The following is a 20,845-nucleotide window of genomic DNA, read 5'->3' as shown; positions in this document are numbered from 1 at the left end:
AAATTTTTAGCAGAGATCCAGCATATTCACTCAAATCCTTAACGAATTCCTTACTGTTTAAAATTCTGCTAGCAAAGACAAATAATGAGAAATGACAACGTAAAGGTTTCGGTAAGAAATCTTGTAACACGACGATACCACAATAATTAAGGAAAAACTTGAATTGTGATGCTTTCCATCTTGAGATATTATTCACATCAAATTCTTTCCTTTGAAATTCAATAGGGATATCGGCTTTTAATGACCTCATAATACCATCAAGCCGACGAACATCAGCTAATTTGATCCTCTGGGCTGAACTTCTCGTTAGCCATTTATCCAGCAGCCATTTCATATTACCAGAATAGAATAAATGCATTAAATCTAATGGCACTTGTTTTGTCAGATCGAATCTATCCAAAGAGAGCAGCGGGGACACAGAACCTTCATAATGATGTTCTGGTTGAACTCGCGTCTCGTAGGATACTTTAGTGCGTAAATTTGCATTGGTCACTGGATATATGCGTTTTCCTCGTCTTCCACAACCTACTGTAATGCCCTTGGTGAAACACCTTCCACAGGCATAGAAGGCTCCAGGAGCTTTGTGGCAGCAAATGAATGCTCGAGCTGGCGAATCAGCCACTATTGCTACAATTTTCACCTCAAAAACCTTGTCATCAATGCGCAAACCATTTTCTTGGAGTTCATTGGCCTCTTCAACAAAATCAGTCATGAATTCTGTGGCTGATAATGGTTTCCCATCCCCACAATAAATCGCGGCAGCAAAGGGTTTGGTAGTGTAATTTGGATGCTGTATTTTTATTGAAATTGGCCAAATTTCCTTCTTAGCATTCCGGTATACCTGCATACCGTCAATATGAACCAGAAGAGAAATGTCGTTTTCTCGATAAATTTGAGTTGAAATTATTTTTCTGAGTCCCGAGGCGATTCCCAAATAAATGAATTCACCTGGAATCTCATGAACTCCTCTCATGGTTGTTAGGTGTCTGCAATGGGGAGTTTGCAAAAGCTGCCGTGTAGTCTTGGGTATTGATGTGTAACCTTCACTTCTTAAAATGGCTAACAATTCATCGATTGCTTCTGCTGTTGTAGCTCTTCTGAATTTCACTGCCCATTGATTAATTTTTTGCTCCATTCCCCGCGGTTCCAATTTGTCCAGAGTTTGTGTATTCTTGTCTCCAATGCTGTCAGTGAATACTTTGTTGAAATCATTGTCAATGTCATCTGAATCACCATCACAACCTGAGCCCCCAAGAATTGGTTCATCCCTGTCTCCAACGCTGCTATTGGATTCACTGATGCAATCATTAAGATGCTTATACGAGCCACAATCACCATCACCACCCGACCAACTATCACCACAAGCACTAGCATTATCATCGAGATGTCGAACATCGACATCTCCACTAATTTGATCCACAATAGATCCACTACGGATAGTTATTTCATTGGCTGTTGGCAAACTAACCTCTTCCTCATCGGCATTATTGCGTTCACTGTAATCCGGAGTTTTTTCTTTAGCGCCTTCTACGTTTACAGATTCTTTTTTCTTCAGTTGATGAAAATGTCTGTATTTTTTAACCCGTGAATATGAACTCTGAGACATATTACAATAGTAAAAGAGTAATATTAAAATAATAAATTGCCGCACACGACACTCATGTCTACTGCCACAATCAGACTACTCAACACGCCATCTTACGGGCTGTTGTCATAGAATGTGTGGTATACGGTGATATCCACGCATATTTTCCCCTGAAATAGTATGTTCAGAAGAAATAATGGTACCTTCGGAAGAAGGAGAATCAAAGGACGAAAAATTTAGTGAAGGAACATTCCCCATGAGAATTCAATTTTTGGAATGCTGTTCCATATGGGACCCAAGCCTGGCAAACCATGCCCCTTGTCTGCCTGGCCATGTCTCGGGGCAAGCTTGGTGACCCAAGCCTGGCAAGCCATGCTCTTTACCAGTCTGGCCATACCTCGGGTCAAGCGTGGTTGCCCAAGCCCGGCAAACCGTGCTCTTTGCCAGTCTGGCCATACCACGGGCCAAGCTTAGTGACCCAAGCCTGGCAAGCCATGCTCTTTGCCGGTCTGGCCATGCCTCGGGCCAAGCTTGGTGGCCCAGATCTGGCAAGCCAGTCTCGTGCCAGACCTGGCCCGTTTCGTGGACATTGGCATTTCCTACCTGGGATCGGGTATTTAATCCACGAATTTACCGATTTTTTAACGAATTTTTCTGTTTAAAGCTGGTAATTTTTTTTAATGAAAGCACATCGATCTTCATTATTGCCTCTTAGAAATTGATCGATTTTAATTAGACAAAATATGTAAACTAATTAGTTACATGGAAAAATCTTATCTGAATTGGAAAATTTAATGTATAATTTTGACAGGTACGTTCATTGATTTTCCACTGGTTCAGGATATTTTGATACCTGAAATTGATTTTTCAAATTATTAGACAATGATTTTAGGCAGTGACAATGTCTCTTTTCATTTTTTAATTCACTTACGGTGGGGATAAAAAAGTGAGTGAATTCCATTGTAAAAATTGATAAGGAAATGAAACTTTTATTTACTTTTCCCTAGATACCTTCGCTCAATTCTCATTATGTCAATCTCCTTATTTGCATGTCAATAATTGACTGCTTTCCACCAAATTTGATAGATGACTAGCTCTGGTCATTGATTTCCTACTGATAAAGAACATTTTGCTACTAAAAGTCGGCTTAGAAATTCAGGTTACAATAATTTCATAAACCAATAATTGCGATTTTGCTATTTCATCCTCTGAATTTTCGTATAAAAATTGCAATAGTAAATCGAATGACATAAATTGAATGAAAAGTAAAAAAAAAACAATTTCTTTATTCCAGATATTTCCGGATTTCCTCAATTACATTCTTGATGAATGTGATTATGAAGTTGATTGGTTTTCTGATAATGCAGAACATTCTGCTGATCTAATTACTTCAGGAAATTCGAATGATTTTATGGATTGCAAACACGATTTTCATGGACTAATTGGCATTACTTTCAGATATGAATACGTAAATAATCCTTTGAAAAAAGAAAAAAAAATTATCCAATTTTTTCCGTTCAAATCTAATAAAGGACTTAATCTGGATTTCAAAAATTGTTCTACACCGAAAAGGTCGATTTTCATCCATTAATCATCACAAGTAACTTGACTCACAACAATCGACTCAATAGACTAAATAAGAAATTCTTCTGTTCTTTTGGCCGGACATTCGTTGATCTCCTCTCATCAATTCTCCTTGAAAAAAAATTAATTTAACTTTATTTTTAACTTTGAATCTAATCATAAACTCAATTTAGACATCCAACAGTGTCATCAACCAAAAACGTCAATTTTCATTAATTAATATCATAATAAATGCACTGAAAAAAACCTTATTTTTTTGCCTGTACATTCATTCATCTCCACCCCTTCCATTCTCCCTTAAAAAAAAAATTTACTTAATTTCAACCATTTGAATCTAATTATAAACTCAATTTAGACTTCCAAAAAAAATTTTAATGAACCCAAATCAGCCATTTTAATACCAACCCCTAACTCCCCTCCTCCCCGTCCATAAAAAAAATGAATTCAATCCAACATTCCGATTCCCATCCACCTGTAAACTCTCCTCAGACTCCCGAAATATTTACGAACCAAAAATCTCCATTTTAATTCATCAACCATCCCTTGCAAAAACCCCCTGAAAACCCAAAAAACCCCATTTTCTTTTGCCCGGACACTCACTGATGTCCTCCACTCCATTCTCATTAAGTCCTTGATTCCGTCGTCCTTTACTGTCCCTTTACTTGCATATCAGTAACCCCATCCCTCTCCTCCACCCTCAACCCCCATCCCCCCTTCTTAGCCAAAGTCCATACATCTCGTGGTGCCAAGCCACCTCTATCCAGGATTTGCTGGCGTGGCGCCGTCCTACCACGTCCTACATTGGGTTTCCCTGCAACTGCATTCTATATACAGCATCAACCACCCGGGCCACCAGGCGAATCTCACTCAGCCTCCATAATATATCTATCTTCATGCTCTCTTAGATCAGGAGTTTCCATAGTGTCTATGGGGTGCACATTGGGTTTCCAGCAATGGGATCAGGTGGGAAAATCGATGGGGGTAATCTATCATGTAGACCAAGGGATTGTGGGGGGGGGGGGGGAGGAAATAGTTGAATAAGTTACCTGTGCTGAGGATTTAAGGGTATTGTGTTTTAATCGCATTGGGAGATTGCTGTCGCATTAATTTTGGGGATTTATCGGATTATTAGGGGTTTTTCATATTCTATTTGGAGGATTTTGGTGAGTTTATTGGGATAATTATTCGCGACTGAACTCATTCCATATTTGTTCAATATTTTAGTCGGAAAATTTCGATGCTGTGGGCGTTAATTTGATGGGCAGATGTGGTGTACATTATTTTGAAAATATTTTGGAAATTGAGTGGCATGAATTTTTTTGAATAAATTTATGAGATAAAAAATACAAATAGTAATGTATTTTCTCTGATGTTACAGTTTGGCTTTTACATATGAGATAAAACATATTACATATGTACATTTTTTATTTTGAAATTGTCTGATTCGTTCGTTTGTCACTATTTTTTCATTTAATTTATAAACAATCTATTATTATAGACAATTTTTTTTTATTGTAAATAATACTGAAAATTAAACGAGTTATAGACGATCTCAGTAGTGAAGTGTTGATCTTCGAAACGAGTTATCGAGTAATATCTTCGAATGTAGGACAAATAGCGAATTTTTTGTAATAACATTTTTTTTAGCACTCAATTCCCTGTACAAAAAAGGTTATGATTAAAACTTTGCTATCTCCCCTCGGTCTCGAGATATTCATTAAAAACCGCGCCATAGTTCACTTAGTCATTTAAAAACGATTTCCTCTCTATTAGAAGTAATTATTATGAATTCTCAGAATTATGACCGAACAACATATTATTTTAGTAATTATTATTTATCTCCGTACTTAACATTGTTCATTCTACTCTCATATGCAATAATAATAAATGAATACTCTGATGTTTGAATGGGGGTATTTGAACCTAGAAATATACGTTACACTTTGATGTAGGGAATATTTATTCTGCACTTGTCAATTTGCCTGTGTCAAGGAAATGCCAGGTACAGGAACAAATAATTAATTTATCGAAGCTTCAGAAAATACGACGAAGGTTCAAAACAGTTCACTTGGTATATTCTACATTTACCTCATTCTGACAGAGAATAATAAGAAACCTTTCTGGTATCATTGTCTTAGAATATCTCATGATTTTTTTATGACTTTCAGGTACAGCAAAAGTTAATGATTATAAAATGAATGGCTTTATTGATGTCTTCATTAGTTAATTTCTAGGTAATCTATTTGTTAAGAATATGTGAGGGCTGACCGAGTGGAAGAGCCAGGGGATAGGGCAGAAAAATTAATGAAGGTAGTGGAAGCTTAGCGATGAGGGGTCTGAATTTTTAGTCCACTGAATATTCAATTCGATGGCGTATTCCATTTTCATTGGGAGTGTAGGTAACCCAAGTTGTTATTGATACATGAATAATTGTTTGACGTTAAAGGCTTATTTAGGGGAGTGGGGGAAAAAAGGGAACTCGTCTAGTTGTCGAAGGAAAAAAGCAACAAAAATCATCTTAAAAACGCGATAATTATGGTAATATCTATCACACGAAGTTAATTACTAAAAAATTTTAATAATTCTTCCCCAATAAGTGAGAAATTTTACTTTTTAGGGAAAAATTATCTGAAAATTTCGTAATTAGTTCGGTGGTGAACCTGAGAATTCTGTCAAAAATTCTAGAAAAACGTTTTTTTTCTGATGAAAAGAACTTTCTTCAGAAAATTGAAAAAAATTATGTAGTAAAAGTCCTGGAAAAATCGATATCCACCAGTTTTTATAAAAAAAATTTAATTCACATTTTCTCCATCACAATTCCCAATGCTACAACTAAAATTCTTCCCACCCCATCGCTTTGCACTTTTTTCCCATGATACCACTAGAATTTAAACAAAAATTTATCTCCATGTGGTGAAGCGAACGATTAAATATTTTCCTTTCGTTCAAACTCCCCAAAAATGTATGTTTTTATATTTCAAAATGAATATATGATTTCCAGAGATATTTTGAAAGCAATCCCTCTCTTTCTGTCTGATTTATCTCCATCCAGCAATTCACTCTGGAATTTTATTTGTCTGCGGATGAATAGAGCTGAAGTATTGGAAATATTCGCAATTTGGCATCGGCTAGAATAATTTCCATTCGGAGTCTCCATAGATTTATAAATACCCCTGACCACACGTTGCCAAGCGATAAATCAATGTGAAATTCACAAGTGGTAATCCAATTAATTCATTAACCCCGTGGTAAACTGAAGGAAATGCATTTTCAGCGTGCAGGAAAATTGAAATTCATTCTTTTGAAATCTAATTAGGTCAATACAGCTGGGTAACAATATTTTGCCACGTACTCCCCCGTTTATTCATATCCGTGGAACTTATTTACAGACTCATTTGATTGAATTCTATTGAGTCTTTCGTAATTCTGTCATAACTAAAAGCGACGTAATCAGCCACCAGAGGAAGAAGGAAAAATGCTTTTTATTCTACATAAAGAGAATTATTTAGTAAAAATTACTGAACTATTCATGTACTCCGTAATAATAAATCTGAATAAAGTACAAAATTGTCAGGCAATTTTCTTCGAAGAGGGAAATTTTTTATATGTCTCCAAAAATAAAAATTCTTGAATGTTCAACAATATTTATGGCCGGAGAGAAATTTCCATTAAAAATAATAAAGTTTTCAAGCTTTTTCTCCCGCATTGCAGCTTTTATTCTGGTGATTTTCACTCAATTTTTCTGTTCATGTGGTTTAATGAACTGATGGAAGTAATGACGTCCCAACTATTTGGAGCAGTGGGTATTCGATATTCAGAGTCATTACAGTCGTTAATCGACTGCAAATGTCAGAACTATTTGGTGCAGAAAATGTCTAATTCAGGTAAAATTATCTCGTTTCGATTCCTGTGCCCTGATTATTTAAACGTGAGGGAATACGAGTGCATTAAACAGTCTGACCGCAGGGAACATTTGATAATTAATCGAAGCTACAGTAAAAGGCAATAATTCAATGGACGGTTGCCAGGATTACGTGACTAGTCACCTACTTTTTCCAGTGTTTTTCTGTTAGTTACCTAACCATTTGAGATAAATTACCCAATAGCCGGTTACTTCTTCTCGAATGACTGGATAATTCAGTAGCGAAGTAAAAAGAGATAAGTTGACCAACGTCTGAGTCGAGCTTTTGAACGATATCTCGGAATCTAAGAGAGATAGCGCAATTTTTGTTATAACATTTCTTTTAGTACTCCACTGGCTCCACAAGAAAGGTTCTAATGAAAATTTCGCTATCCCCCCTAGATTCCGAGATATTCATTAAAAACTGGTTAATAGTCAGAAGTGACTTATCTCGTTTTGAAATTCTGTTAGTGAATTGTTGAATTTATCGGAGTGACAACGATTTTTTTAATGAAGAATAAGAGTTAACAATAGGAGGGGGCGATAAAGTTTAACTATTCGAGCATTTATGGCCAGTCATACGCAGGAATCGCGTCCTGTTCCGCTTCCTCAAATCAGAGAAACCGGAAACACAGTCAATAGAGTTACAGAGACATCTGATGATGATGGACTGCCGCTCAAATATGTAAACCCCTGCTCCATTGGATGATAATCCTCTTACAGATTAACGCAGACCACTAACAATTTAACAGATATAATTTTAACAGACATAATAAAATATCAAGTTTTCCTTCCAGTTGAATAATTCAAAATTAAACTGTAGGCCAAGAGTGGGCGAGTCACGGCTCGCTGTTGTCCATTGATTTCCTACTGGAGTAGATGATAAAATACGAATGATAAAACCGAATGTTTCTAATCCCTTCGGATTGATTATGAGCAAAATGAAAAATTCATTACAACGTAAAATTCTATTTCCATAGGATGGATTATTTCAGGATTTTCCCACTAACTTCAAAATCTCAGATTTATCATGATGATGAAACGTGTAGTCTCTCGTGGAAAATGGCAGAATAAAATCTTCGTACAGATTCTGCACTCAGGGAAAATGGTTTTCGCGATTTAAATAAACGTCATTTGAATCGAATAGAGGGATTTACTTGAGTAGCTCGAAATAAAGATTTTATTGAAACTTTAACTTGATTTTTATGTCCGTCTTTATTTGGATTTTTTTAGAAAAAAAAGTTCCGTATTTTCAGCGTTAGAGTAATGAAATTTGCAATGACGGTACTAGAACGGGATTTTTTGATGCCTAATTTGGGGTCCTCATATAATCAATAAAAAAAAATCGTCTAACGATTTTTGGGACCGCTATTCGCTCATCAAGTATGCGGTAGAAAAATGAATAACAATTTCCCAGTAATAAAAATAACAATAATAATACAAAAATAGCGCTTTAGAATGGAAGCCGAAAAATGAGACTGTAAAAGTGTAAAATTATACAGAGGAATAAAATTATTATTATTATTATTCAATGGAAGTACGCGCCGGAGTTGAAATAGTGGGAATCATCACGTAAATTCCACACCGAGGAAAATTTATGATGAAAATTATGCGAGCGTTCTATAAAAGTCTATCGTGAGTCATAGTTTCACATTTTTATCTTCGAATTTAGTTGAATAGATATATCGTGATCAGTATCATGAGAAATTTTTTTTTTGATTAAAATTATTGCGCTGATAGGGTAGAATTTGCCGATAGGCTTAGAATTTTTATTATTACGAGACATAGCCGCGCGCCACCGCGCGCGATTTGGTTAATCTTAATTGTTGTGATATTTTTTATTTAAGTCACATTTGCGGTGAGCGCACCTTATTTTAACTACTGTATGAGTAGAGCAGTTGAATTATATGGATATAAAAAGTCAATGTAATATTTAAATTCAAAATAATTATACCAAAATGATCCTGAAGTAATCGCGTATGACGTTGAACACGTCATCATTTCGTAAATATGGATTTTAAAAAATTGCTGATATATTCACAGCTGATCTATTTCCCACTTGTAGGCAACATGCAAAATTTTAAATGTCTTGAAGCTGTAAGACGACTTGGAAAATACAGGAGTTTCGATAAGATATAGATATTTACATTTGATGAGTAACTTGTTTCATTTCCATTTTCTAACTAAGTTTTTATTTTCTACTAATTAACTCATCCTTTGACTTGATTTACTTGATACTTGTGTACTTGTGAAATTCAAATTTTGCCGCTGTGAATGTATCTACCAATTACGAATAAGTGTTACGGAATTTCGATATGTTCGATTCGATTCGAGATTTGAGGTGTATGTCCTTTTTACAAAAGGATCTATGTAAAGTTATTAGACTGGAAGTGTAATTATACCACATTTATTATGCGCCAGAATCCAAATTTTCTGATTCAGAATTTGACGAATCAATTATGACATAATAATTGACTAAAGTAAACAAGACGTGATTTAATTCTAATTCTTGAAATTAGAAGGAAAACTATTTTTGCTTTCAATTTCACCTGTTCAATAGAGTATTTTCAACTACGGTAATCGCCTCCAAGGATAAAATCACAAGAAGAACTGCACGGTAATCCTGAAGTCACGTTGCGTGTCACTTCATCATTAAAATCCCATCCCCCCCAGATTCTCGAATCCACCCCCCTTATCGCCTCCACTCGTCCGCCCCCGAATTCCCGAATGTCACTCAATCACGACTTGTCAGTGTCGCCGAAAAATCCAGTTCCAAAAATGACCAAAATCCCATCAATAACTAATCGTAAACCAGATCGAACACTAAAATAGTCATCGTCTGGATCCAAAGTGTACAGACTACGAAATTTTTCTTCATCACGAGTCGTGTGATTTTTTTCCCTCTTCGAGAGGAAAAAATAAAAATCCTCTCATTGTGATAGTAAAAAATACTCGGATTTCAAGTCAAGCATATAGCCCACGTGTATTGTATATATGCATCTCTCGACAGTACACTCGAACAAGTGAATTTGTATGCAGGACGTCTACCGCTCGCAATTCTCTTCGATGTTGTTTCCATAAAAATCGATATACGTTGTTATTTTAGTCCTTTCATGTAGTGCAGCTACCGATAAAGAATGCAGAAAAATGAATTAAATATACGGGAGTGTTTTCAAGGGGGTGACACGAGTATCGTGACAAGCGTAACTTCTGCCTCTCAACAATAAACATTTTTTTCCTGTCTCTCTCTCTCTCTCTTTTTGTTTATTTTCTTTCTCGTTGTGACATAATTTTGCATACATAGTTGACATCACCTGGAAGCCGTGCATATTTCATTTCTAACGATTTCTCCCACTCGCCACATCCAGAGTAAAGGGGGCGAGGGGTGGACCCCTCACCCCTATCATCCTGCTGGCATTGTACCCACAGCCAGGATGCTGGAGGAGAAATCTTTTGTTCGGCTTGAAGCAATCCAGGCGCGAGTGATAAAGAGACAACGACAAATAATGGAATATTCGTAGGTGTGTCGTTTTGTCAATGGAAATGACTATTTTATCGTGTATTACTCGCTGAGGGGTGTCAAGTAATTAATTGATACTGTTTGAGTTGCTGTACAGGTGGAGGAATATCCCTGGTAGGTGATAACAAACGGCCGACATTGGGCCGGGGTTCGGCCAGTATACTGGGCGAGTGTCGGCCGAGAGTTGGCCGTTTCTCATTTAGTAGCGGGGTGTGCAGCGAGAATTGTGGGACTAGTCGCGTAATTTTTATGGGATTGGATGAGAAGAAATTTGGTATGTTGAGGGGATTTGCAGATTTTTTTTTGAATAATGCGCGAAATTTATTGCGTTCATAGCTTAAAATAGAAAATTTAACAAAATATTATACTTATTAGTTATTTTATATATGAAATAATTTCAATTGTACTTTTTAATGTATTATCTACGAAAATTGATAATTAATTACAGCAAAATTTTGGTGGGACATCACAACGTCTGTCCGTCAGACGCAAATTTTACGGGCAAAATATCCTCGTCTCAACGCAAAACCACTGTAGTTCGTCTAAATTTTCCAGAAAAAAACAGATCACGTGAACATTCAAGAGTAATTTTCCAACAGTCTGGGCCCGCAGGGCTTCATCTGTTTTACTTTGTTACACTGAATAATTGAGAACGGCTAACTCCGTCGGACATCATGGAATATGAGAAATGAATGGGTATTCTGATTAAATTTTCAAGTTTATTTCTCCAATATTCTGTTATGTCAAAGTTATGGTTTCCGATTAATCCCTCACGAATGAGTATCCTAAATCCCTCTTGATATTGTTCCATAAACTGACGCATTACCGAGAAAATCCTCTGATCATAGACTACAAAGTCTCAACAAATCGAAGTGAATTAACGAAGTTCAACCATTCGATTTTTCACCATAAAATCATCGTGAATTTTTAGACTTCAACTCTTCAATTTCAATATCCATTTGAACTAGTAGAAAATCGTTCAAAAAATTTGCCTATTTTTCCGTCGGACGAATTTCCTCAGAAAATTTCAAACGTTTTTATTGGAGTTTACATTTCGAATGGTTGTCAAAAATTAATTTTCAGATGGAATGAATAGATCTTTGTACGATTAGTATTTCTTTTATTCTAGTGTTTCCACTTGAGAGTAGAAAACATTTTTATGAGAGAAAATTGTAGGAAGTTTGGGGGTTATGTGCTCTGTTTTCCTGAATGTATAGAGAGGTGCATGAGTGGGACCAACCATTGTTGATGAGAGACATCAGGTCCAGGGTGTTGTATCCCTTTAGTCTTTTAGTTAGTTCATTTAAAGAAACGAAGCAGAGCAGTTGTGTCTTTCCAGCGTATAAAATAAAAGACTTAAAACGTGATTCACACGTCTGATCATTTAACCATTATCTCATTTCCAATAGTTTTGGATGATTTTTATTCAATATTCCTCACCGCGTACGTGAAAATTATAAAATTACGTACCCTCGTAGTGCATTTTTCACACGACGAGAAATCCCTGTCGGCCGACTGTCACCCATTCCTCATCTCCTGCCAGGAATATTCAGTAAAAATTACGGAATTCGCAGTTCCTTCATCGGTTGCAAAATCGTCTGGGAAATTTCACGTGGTATCAAATTACGTAATTGTACCGAGACTTAGCCTACTGTTGGACAATATTGGCGCACCCTCGGGCGACTGTCGGCGGTGCTTTGCTTCGAATCAAGGAATTATGGAAATCACGTAATTTTAATTGAATATTTCTGTCCGTACACTGGAATAACCGATAAATTTTGCCGTTCTGGCCTTCGACCTTCCAGTGATTTTTTATTCCGTGCAGTAACCCACAGGCGCAATCCAAAGTGCCCACAAAAATCCCCCATTTCATGAAAAAAAAAGAAAAATAGAGAACAGTTGAAATGCTCAATATACGCCTATCGAATCGATTGATCGGTGAAATTTTGATCTCTCCCGATGGATCAAATATTGCGTTACATTGAAGATGTCCCAGCACCCCATAATATCGATCAAGTAAACCCGTCCGCATATACTCCAGCAAAATGTCCATTTATAATTGGCGAGTCGAGTGTCGGCTGCCACGTGAATGACATTTAAATGATTAAAATGCATTTGAATGATAAACACAGAGGTTGTTCCCATAGCTCTCTCTCTCTCTTTCTCTCTCTCTCTCGCTCTCTTTCTCTCTCTACAATGTTACGTCCCGATGTCGACGAAAATATTTAGGTCAACGATCGATCGTCCACACCAGTGTGTAACCAGCTTCTACACGATAATTCTCGCATTAATTTGCCGGTTTAAATATTCAAAGTTTGTGACCATGGGACATGCTTCGATATTGCCGTCATCCCATGTAATTAATTTGTATACATTTTCGAGCCGTGTTTCACCGATTGTTCTCACTCAGAAATGAATAATGCAGAAATTGGAGGGAAAATTGTTTTTTGTGATACTCTGGGTAATTAAGGTTGTTCTCGTGATTAATATTTACGGTATAAATAATCGTGGTAAAATTATCACTTTCTGTTTGAGATCGTCCGTTTTGAACTTGAGAGAATTTTTAAATTTTATTTGTGGACCTCATCGCGGATTCGAATGGAGCGTCAGGGGTTGAAATTTTTGGGAATCAACTTCTCGATAGTTTTTCGAATGAAAATTACTAGCAGTGGAAATCACATAATTGAATGGAAAGAATAAAATTGAATGAACTGACCGTTTTGTTTTCGAGAAATAATTACAGAAAGTTCATAAATTTACTTAATTGCGGGAGTTAATTATAAACTTTTTACAGCGACTGTTGGGCGTTAAGAACCTTAAAAAAAAACAACTTCGTGATTTATTTTAACGTTTTGACCCGTGAAATTTCCCAATCGTCGGAGAAAAATTACTGGCTGATTAATTTTAACGGAGCAACTCCTGTAATTCACGTAGTGATTCGTACAAGTCCAATTCTGACTGGTATTTTTGATTGAATTTCACTTCCCTCGTGGTTTACCTTTCCAAACGTAATTCTCCCGTTTTTTTCGGTGATTTTTATTGAATTTTCCCCCCTCTGGAGAAAAATAAAACACCATTCACGGTGCAATATAATCGGAGAGCCAAATTGTGTTTTGCATGGAACGAAATACTGATAAAATTTATCAGAAAAGAAATAAATTTTGTTATTTTTTCATTTTCAAATGGAATTAAACCTGTTCCCACCGATCAGTATATGTGGGAAGACTATATGTGAGCGTATTACCAACAACTATATACCATATAATCTAATATATAAAAGTCTCGTGTCACAGTTTTTGTTGCCATACTCCTCCGAAACGGCTTGACCGATTTTGATGAAATTTTTTGTGCTTATCCGGTATCTATGAGAATCAGCCAACATCTATTTTTCATCCCCCTAAACGTTAGGGGTACTCCACCCCTAATTTTATTTTTTTATTTTTTAGACAAAATTTTTAATTTCTATTTTTTTATGATACAACATACAAAAATACATACAATCCTCAATTTTCACCCTTCTACGATCAACCCTTATTTTTTAATAGCCATTTTAGTAATTCAATCATTTTTCCTCTCCGGTCGAAAACTGATCATACATACAATATACACATTCTAACATACATACATACTTACAATAAGTAAGCTATTTTTTGTCTACACTAGAAATTACTAGGAAATTATTTATATGTCAAAACAACGTTTGCCGGGTCAGCTAGTATAACATAAGATATAATATAAATGAATCGTTCGGCGGAAAATTGTGATGATGGAAATTTTCACAAATTTCAGTCTGTCCTGTTCATTAAAACGTCGTTAATTCATAAAAAATTTAATTTTATTGGACGTTAAATTGAAATCAGGGTGAGGGGGCATGTTGATGTATCGGCGGTTGCTGATCGCAGCCGCACTAGCGGCATTATCATCACTGATATGTATCCCAGCCACTGCTAACCTTCGAGGTACATCTCGGTACTCAATCTACCCCGGCTTCACGGTATTCTCTGATACAACAACGGTTACTGGTACATCAACAACAGTTGTATCAACAACAATCGGATGTCGTCCATCGGAGTATCGTTGCGACGACGGACGCTGTGTCGCACAAGACAAATTCTGCGACGGCGAGGACGACTGCGCAGACAAATCTGACGAGCCGAGATACTGCACACGTGATTAAATTTTTAATATATCTCTCTTTGAGAGTGCGGACGACGGGGTGACATTTTTTATCTCATGGATTTTCCCATTTTCTTCTGCAGCCTGCAATAGGACACTGTACGGTGACGTCGGGAGGACGTATGAGGTTGAAGTCAGACGTCCCCGGGAGGACAGACTGCCATTCCTTTGCTACCTGAATTTCACCGCTGCTGGGGGTGATCTGGGGGATTTAGTTCAGGTAATGAATAAATTTTATAATCCATCGCTTCATCGGCACCGTCAATTGGGCCAATGGTGTCGTATTAAGGGGTTATTCTCATGTGAACGCCTATATTTTACCACTTTTTCGGAATTTTTTTTTTATGCGACAACAAACTTCAATCATGTTGATTTTTCAATATATTTTTATTTGTATTTTGAAATATACGAAAAAAATTTTTTTTGTCGTTTTTTACACTTTTAACATATATTTTTTTTAAGTCAAAGTAGTCCCCAACAAAAAAAGGTAGTTCACTGGTCAAGGTGATAGCGGCTGTTCATGTTTTCTGACATAAAAAAATCGAGTGGATTATTATTCAGTAGATCTGTGGCTATCGTCCCTACCAAATATAATCAATTTCATTAAAAACAAAAAAAAATATCGAACTTCAAAAAAAAAATCACGAAAATCTCGTTCTTTTTCGTTACAAATCGTTTAAAAAAAATATGAAGATATTGTCGAAAATAAACAATTGTGGTAGGGACGATAACTATAAATCAGTAGAAGAAAATATGTAAATTTTAAAGCAATCGGTTGAATACTTTTTCTTGTAGGACCTTGACCGTTTCAAAAAATGATGATTCGAGAAAAACGCGTTTAAAGTTTAAAGCCTGGTAGACAATCGCTTACGACACGTCGGCGACTATGAGCTGTAACTTATCAAATACTATGAATTTCGGTCTGAATTTTTCACAGCATATTTTCAAAAGGTTTTACTGTCAAAATATTAAAAAAAAAATCGATTTTTTGAAGTGCTCACATGAGAATAACCCCATAAGGTAGAGGAGTGCGAATGCGGGCGCTGTAATTATAAAAATTTTAATTAAATTTTTATATTTAATGAGCTCTGAATACAAATTAGCTGCCTCAGACCACTGAATCAATGAGGAATTACAATAGGATATATTGGGTGTATATAATTGATAATTATATTGAACCCCCACAGGAATTTGTCATTAATAATTCCACGCCCTTTGCAGTACCGATTGTTATTAATTGATAATCCACTTCTCCAATTTTTTTTTTCCTCCCAAAGTATTAACGCGATGTATTTCAAATTTCAGTTGACATTTGACACCTTCACCGTCGGTAGATTTCTCTCATTCACGAATGAAGGATGTCCAGATGGTTTTATGACAATTCGCGAGAAGGGAAGACCGGCAACTGGTGGCCAGTGGTGTGGAAGTGCTTGGGGATATACAGTATACTACAGTGAAACACCTTCCATTAATCTCACCTTATTTCTCGCCCGATTATCAGAGCAGGTAATTTCCCCGGGCATTCCCTGAAATCCCCCTGAATCCTATTCAATTCAATTAGCGTAGCTCTCTCCTCAGGTCGATATTTTACCGACCAGATCCTCTTCAGTATCTTGAGTTGCCAAATTTTCCAGATAATTTAATGAATAAAATTCAAAATGCAAAATACATACATCGTCAGTATTATCCAAATTAATTTTTCGGAAAGTATTGACATTCTTTCAAACATTTCCTTCGTACAGAGACATAATAGAACTTGTTTGCCAGATAGTGGATTATCTTTTACGAATTTTCAAGTTCTGATTTTTGATTTTTTTCAATTCAATTCAATTTATTTCTTTGCTGTTGCAAATGTTTCCTTTGTTTCACATCAAATCCTATCATTCGCCCCGTTCATTTTTCTATATCTAATATCACATGTTTCTTCTGTTACACATGTTCTTATTAAGACCTCCTCCTGCTCCTCTATCCTTCCCTGACTAGTTTTTTAATTTTTTGTTGTGTTGCCCCTCTTTTCCGCCCTTGCTCTTTTCCCCTATTATTATTATTTATTTCTTCGCACTTCCATCCTTTCCTATCCCCCTCCCTCCCTTCTGTTTCGTCTTCTACCTCTCTGAGGACCTTCTCCACTCTCCCCAACTTGTCCACATTTTCCTAGAAACGATAACTAAATTAAGGAAAAAATTACGATTCCAAATGTGATCGAGTTTTCAAAGGAGCTCATGTAACTTTCGATAATCTTTGAATTTACTAAAAGGGTAGAGATACTTCAACGAAGCCTGAATACTCAGTGTATCAATGAAATTTTCTTCTCAATCTGTCGCAGGGTATCGGATACAACTTTGACTTCAAACTGTCGTACAAATTTCTCAGACGTAGCGAAGCACATTTACGATACGGAAATAGTACAATGGCAACGTGGCGTGGTGAATTGGTAAATGGTACATATTGTGACCGAGTACTCACCAGATGTGACACAAGAGCGTGTCGTCTTCAATCACCGAATTATCCCGGTGTTTATCCACGTAATGTTACTTGCTACTATCGAGTTGAGCATAATCGTGCACCACCTGGGCATCGTGCACTGTTGGCAGTCAGTCAACGGAATAGCCATAAGATACACATCAAGGATCAGGTTGTCAAGTATGACAGGAGCCAGAGAATCCTCAGGTTTGCATACATATCGTTCATTTACGATTTATCATCAGCATGAATTCGCGAAATTCCCAAGACTCATATCTTATTGAAACTGCAGCACTTCGATTTCCAATCGAGTTCTAGTAATCAAGTTATTCTTCATAGATTTTGAAATAAGTTATTTCGAACAGAGTGTTTATATCCACATGGATCGATACCATCGACCTCATTCCTGAAGAGATAAAGATATCTGACTAGTTTTCACAGTTTATGACAGATTGTCCTGTACATTCATAGTATTGCGATCATCAAATCCGCCACTTAACGAACCAAATCACCCTTTTCACCCAACTCTCAACGTGTTGCCTCCAACAGCTTCCTCAGAGGCTATTTGGATCCCTCGATATCACCATATTATTCATAATCCATTAGTCTTATTTATGATTCCATCAAGCAGTCAATTTCCTCACAACCATATTTATTTTTAACGTAAATCCATAAAATTATTTCCCTCCACCTCCTCTGATTTCACCAAAAATTCACCATATTTGGATCAAACGAAATATTCACTCCAATTTTTAAAAAATCCCTTTGAAACACTCAGAGTCCAGAATAAATATTTATTTTCCCTTAATCAACTTTCAGTTTTGTAATTATCATTTTAACCAAAAAGCAGGTGAATCAGAGTGCCACCTAAATAACCCACCAGCAACTCATTAATAATAATCACCCAGCGAGATAAAACCTCAATTATTAAACCCCAGAAATCCCCCCCCAACAAACCCAGAAACCCACCTCTCGGAAAATGTTAAACTAAAATGAAATTTGCCTTTCTCATTAGGGTGTGGGATCAGTGTAACGTTGTTCAAGATTATCTCACAGTTTACGATGGTGGCTCAACAACGGACCGAGTCCTAGTAAGATTATGCGGTGGTGATGCTGTACCCGACATTGTAAGCAGCCGTAACACAATGCTCCTTGAATTCCACACATCCCCCTACGACAATCCATTTCACCCAGTGCCCCTGTCATTTCTCCCTGGTTTTGAACTAGAAGTACAAGTGTTATTTGTCGACGAGAAATCTCGTACATTCGTCAAAGAGAATGCAAATTGTGACTTTCACATAACGAGCTACGAGAGCCAATCAGGATTACTTGAGAATCCAAAGCACTCATTACCACCAAATACAACATGTCGTTATCATTTTCAAGGGAAACCCAACGAAATTGTTTGGATATCGTTTATAAAATATTATGCAGCGAGTACAGATCCAGCATCGAGCATTGATTCTGGAAACGAATGCAATGCTAAATTATTAATTTGGGATGGCAATCCCACACGAGGATTGGATACCAGCAAGAAACACATGCGAAAGTCAAGATTAATGGGACAATTTTGCAAGGACGACATACCCTTGTTGTGTGACCACAGTCTACTGAGAAATAGCAGTAGACATACGAGACCCTGCAGTCTATCTGAGAGTTATGTATCTGCATCACGTGATTTAACCCTTGAGCATATACTACGTCAGGGTAGTGCACTGTATCCAATATCCTTTGTCCTTCGTTACGAATTTGTTCATGATTCAATGTCCTGTCACATGGTGTTCTCAGCATCATCAACTCCAACATCTCAATCACCTGGACAATCAGTTCAGTCTAAGAAATCCACGATAACTGGCAAATTTACATCACCAAAGAGTGTATTTTTCTATGGACGTGGTGGAGCACAGAATCTCAGCTGTGTTTACAGATTCGAGGCTGAGGCTAGTCAACGAATTGAGATAACATTGTCGAGGGCGTCCTTCGGTGATAAAGTGTGTATGTCATACGTTGATCCACTGGTCAATCGATGGGCCTGCGACAGACGAATTTCTGATGAGGGAAAGAAAGGATATGCTGAGCTTGTTGTCTCTGAATATCCCTGGAATGGTGTTAAACTTTATCGTGATTGCTTGTGCTCCAATATCACTGACAATGGAATAGCCCTGACATCGTTGACATCGAGTGTAGTTGAGCTCAAGTTTACAGTTACGAGAATGAATGTCACACAGGATTACGATGATTTTTTCTTCGAGGGGGAGTATCAGTTCGTTGATAGCAGTGAGGCCAGTGAGCAGAGCTGTTCATCCAACTTCGAGGAGAGAAGACTTGGGGGAACAAGTGGTGAAATATCACTGCGAAGTCCAATGACTAATAGACTGGATCATGATGATGCGGTGATTGATGTCGCTGCTATTGAGGAAGTCCTTCAGCGGGCAAATACTGACAATACCGAGGATGTCACATCCACTCAGTGTGTCAATGAGCCCTGGCTCATCGAACCTGAAGATCCGAGAATTCATTTTATTTATCTGAGAACTACTGGATTTGCTATTAATGATGACAATGTCGAGGATTGCAGTACTTTGAATCGGATTATTGTGTATTCGGCTGGCAATACCAGGGAGAGAAGTGTTATTTGTCCGGAGAGTGGGACACATGTGGGAAAGAAAATCAAGACTGTGGATTTTTTCTCAGGGGGATGGAATTACTCGAGTGTTACCAATGCCAGTGGTATTGGGGTGATGATGCAGCATGCGAGAAGCTTTGTTGTTGAGTTTCTCCAGAGGGAACATGGATTCTATGCTGTTACGTGGATAGCTATTTCCAAGAGGGGGACTGCACAGGGTGGCTCCTCGGGGGGAATCGCTGCTGGGGCACCCCATGAACAATGCCCTTATCGGTGAGTGATGCCAATATATTGGATTCGGGGAGGCTAGGGGTAAATGGATAGTTATCAATTTTTCTTGCATGTTGGGGAAGGTTTTTGTTGGCTGAGGATCTTTTGGAAATCTTCGGAGATCGGGGATCTTCGGGAGGATCATCGAAAGACCAAAAGATCCCAGGCGAGATGTAAATAAATTACTTGGAAAGAATTCGAAAGACTGTTTTTCTTGTTCAAAATTTGTTGTCCAGAATCGCTTTCGAAGACATCTGCAAATATAAATAGTCTTTCCAGAATTTTTCATAGAATTTTTTTATTATCAGAGAGATCTGACGAATATAATCTCGTGATTCATCTTCGTGGAGAGAAATATTCGGGAAAAAATGCGTCATCAGATGTGTAGTTTTTTGCTGGAATTTTACTGAACGTCATTTTTATTGAACATTTTTTCTGGTTGTGAAGATTTCCAGATCTTCGGAATTAATAAATCATTTGATGATGAAAATTATTCGATTATCGTGAGAAAAGTGTTTTTTTTTGCGCAGGGAATTGTATCACTAGCTTCCGGGTAAGGCCGCCTGAGGGGATTTTTTATAATTTAGGGGAGAATTAATTCGTGTGAAAGTATTACTTGTTTAATATTCATAATTTTTCAACCTCCTCGGGGAAAAAGCTCCAGTGAATTTAGTCTTTGAAACGGCACTGAGAGAGAAAATTGTGGCAAATGTTCATTGA

The 20,845-nt window shown here is 37.0% G+C and overlaps 2 protein-coding genes across 4 annotated transcripts in view; one reads left to right on the top strand and one right to left on the bottom strand.

Moving 5' to 3' along the window:
- LOC135161350 (uncharacterized) overlaps positions 1-20,845 on the top strand; it is a 37,062-nt gene that overhangs the window by 11,628 nt on the left and 4,589 nt on the right. For all 3 annotated transcript variants that reach the window (XM_064118831.1, XM_064118832.1, XM_064118830.1), the window contains exons 3-7: positions 14,451-14,759; positions 14,850-14,986; positions 16,072-16,272; positions 17,093-17,436; positions 18,245-20,128. In XM_064118831.1, coding sequence (XP_063974901.1) covers positions 14,462-14,759; positions 14,850-14,986; positions 16,072-16,272; positions 17,093-17,436; positions 18,245-20,128 — 2,864 coding nt within the window. In that variant the 5' untranslated portion in view covers positions 14,451-14,461. The remainder of the gene's footprint in view (positions 1-14,450; positions 14,760-14,849; positions 14,987-16,071; positions 16,273-17,092; positions 17,437-18,244; positions 20,129-20,845) is intronic.
- LOC135161405 (uncharacterized) lies at positions 43-2,185 on the bottom strand. The gene is made up of 2 exons (XM_064118940.1): positions 256-2,185; positions 43-65 (listed from the first exon to the last, which is right to left on the bottom strand). Exons 1-2 carry the CDS (start codon positions 1,604-1,606, stop codon positions 58-60), a joined length of 1,359 nt encoding a protein of 452 aa, XP_063975010.1. The 5' UTR covers positions 1,607-2,185; the 3' UTR covers positions 43-57.

This window comes from Diachasmimorpha longicaudata, chromosome 4 (assembly GCF_034640455.1).
Source record: "Diachasmimorpha longicaudata isolate KC_UGA_2023 chromosome 4, iyDiaLong2, whole genome shotgun sequence".
Classification (NCBI taxonomy): domain Eukaryota; kingdom Metazoa; phylum Arthropoda; class Insecta; order Hymenoptera; family Braconidae; genus Diachasmimorpha; species Diachasmimorpha longicaudata.
This window is presented reverse-complemented; position numbering and strand designations above follow the sequence as displayed.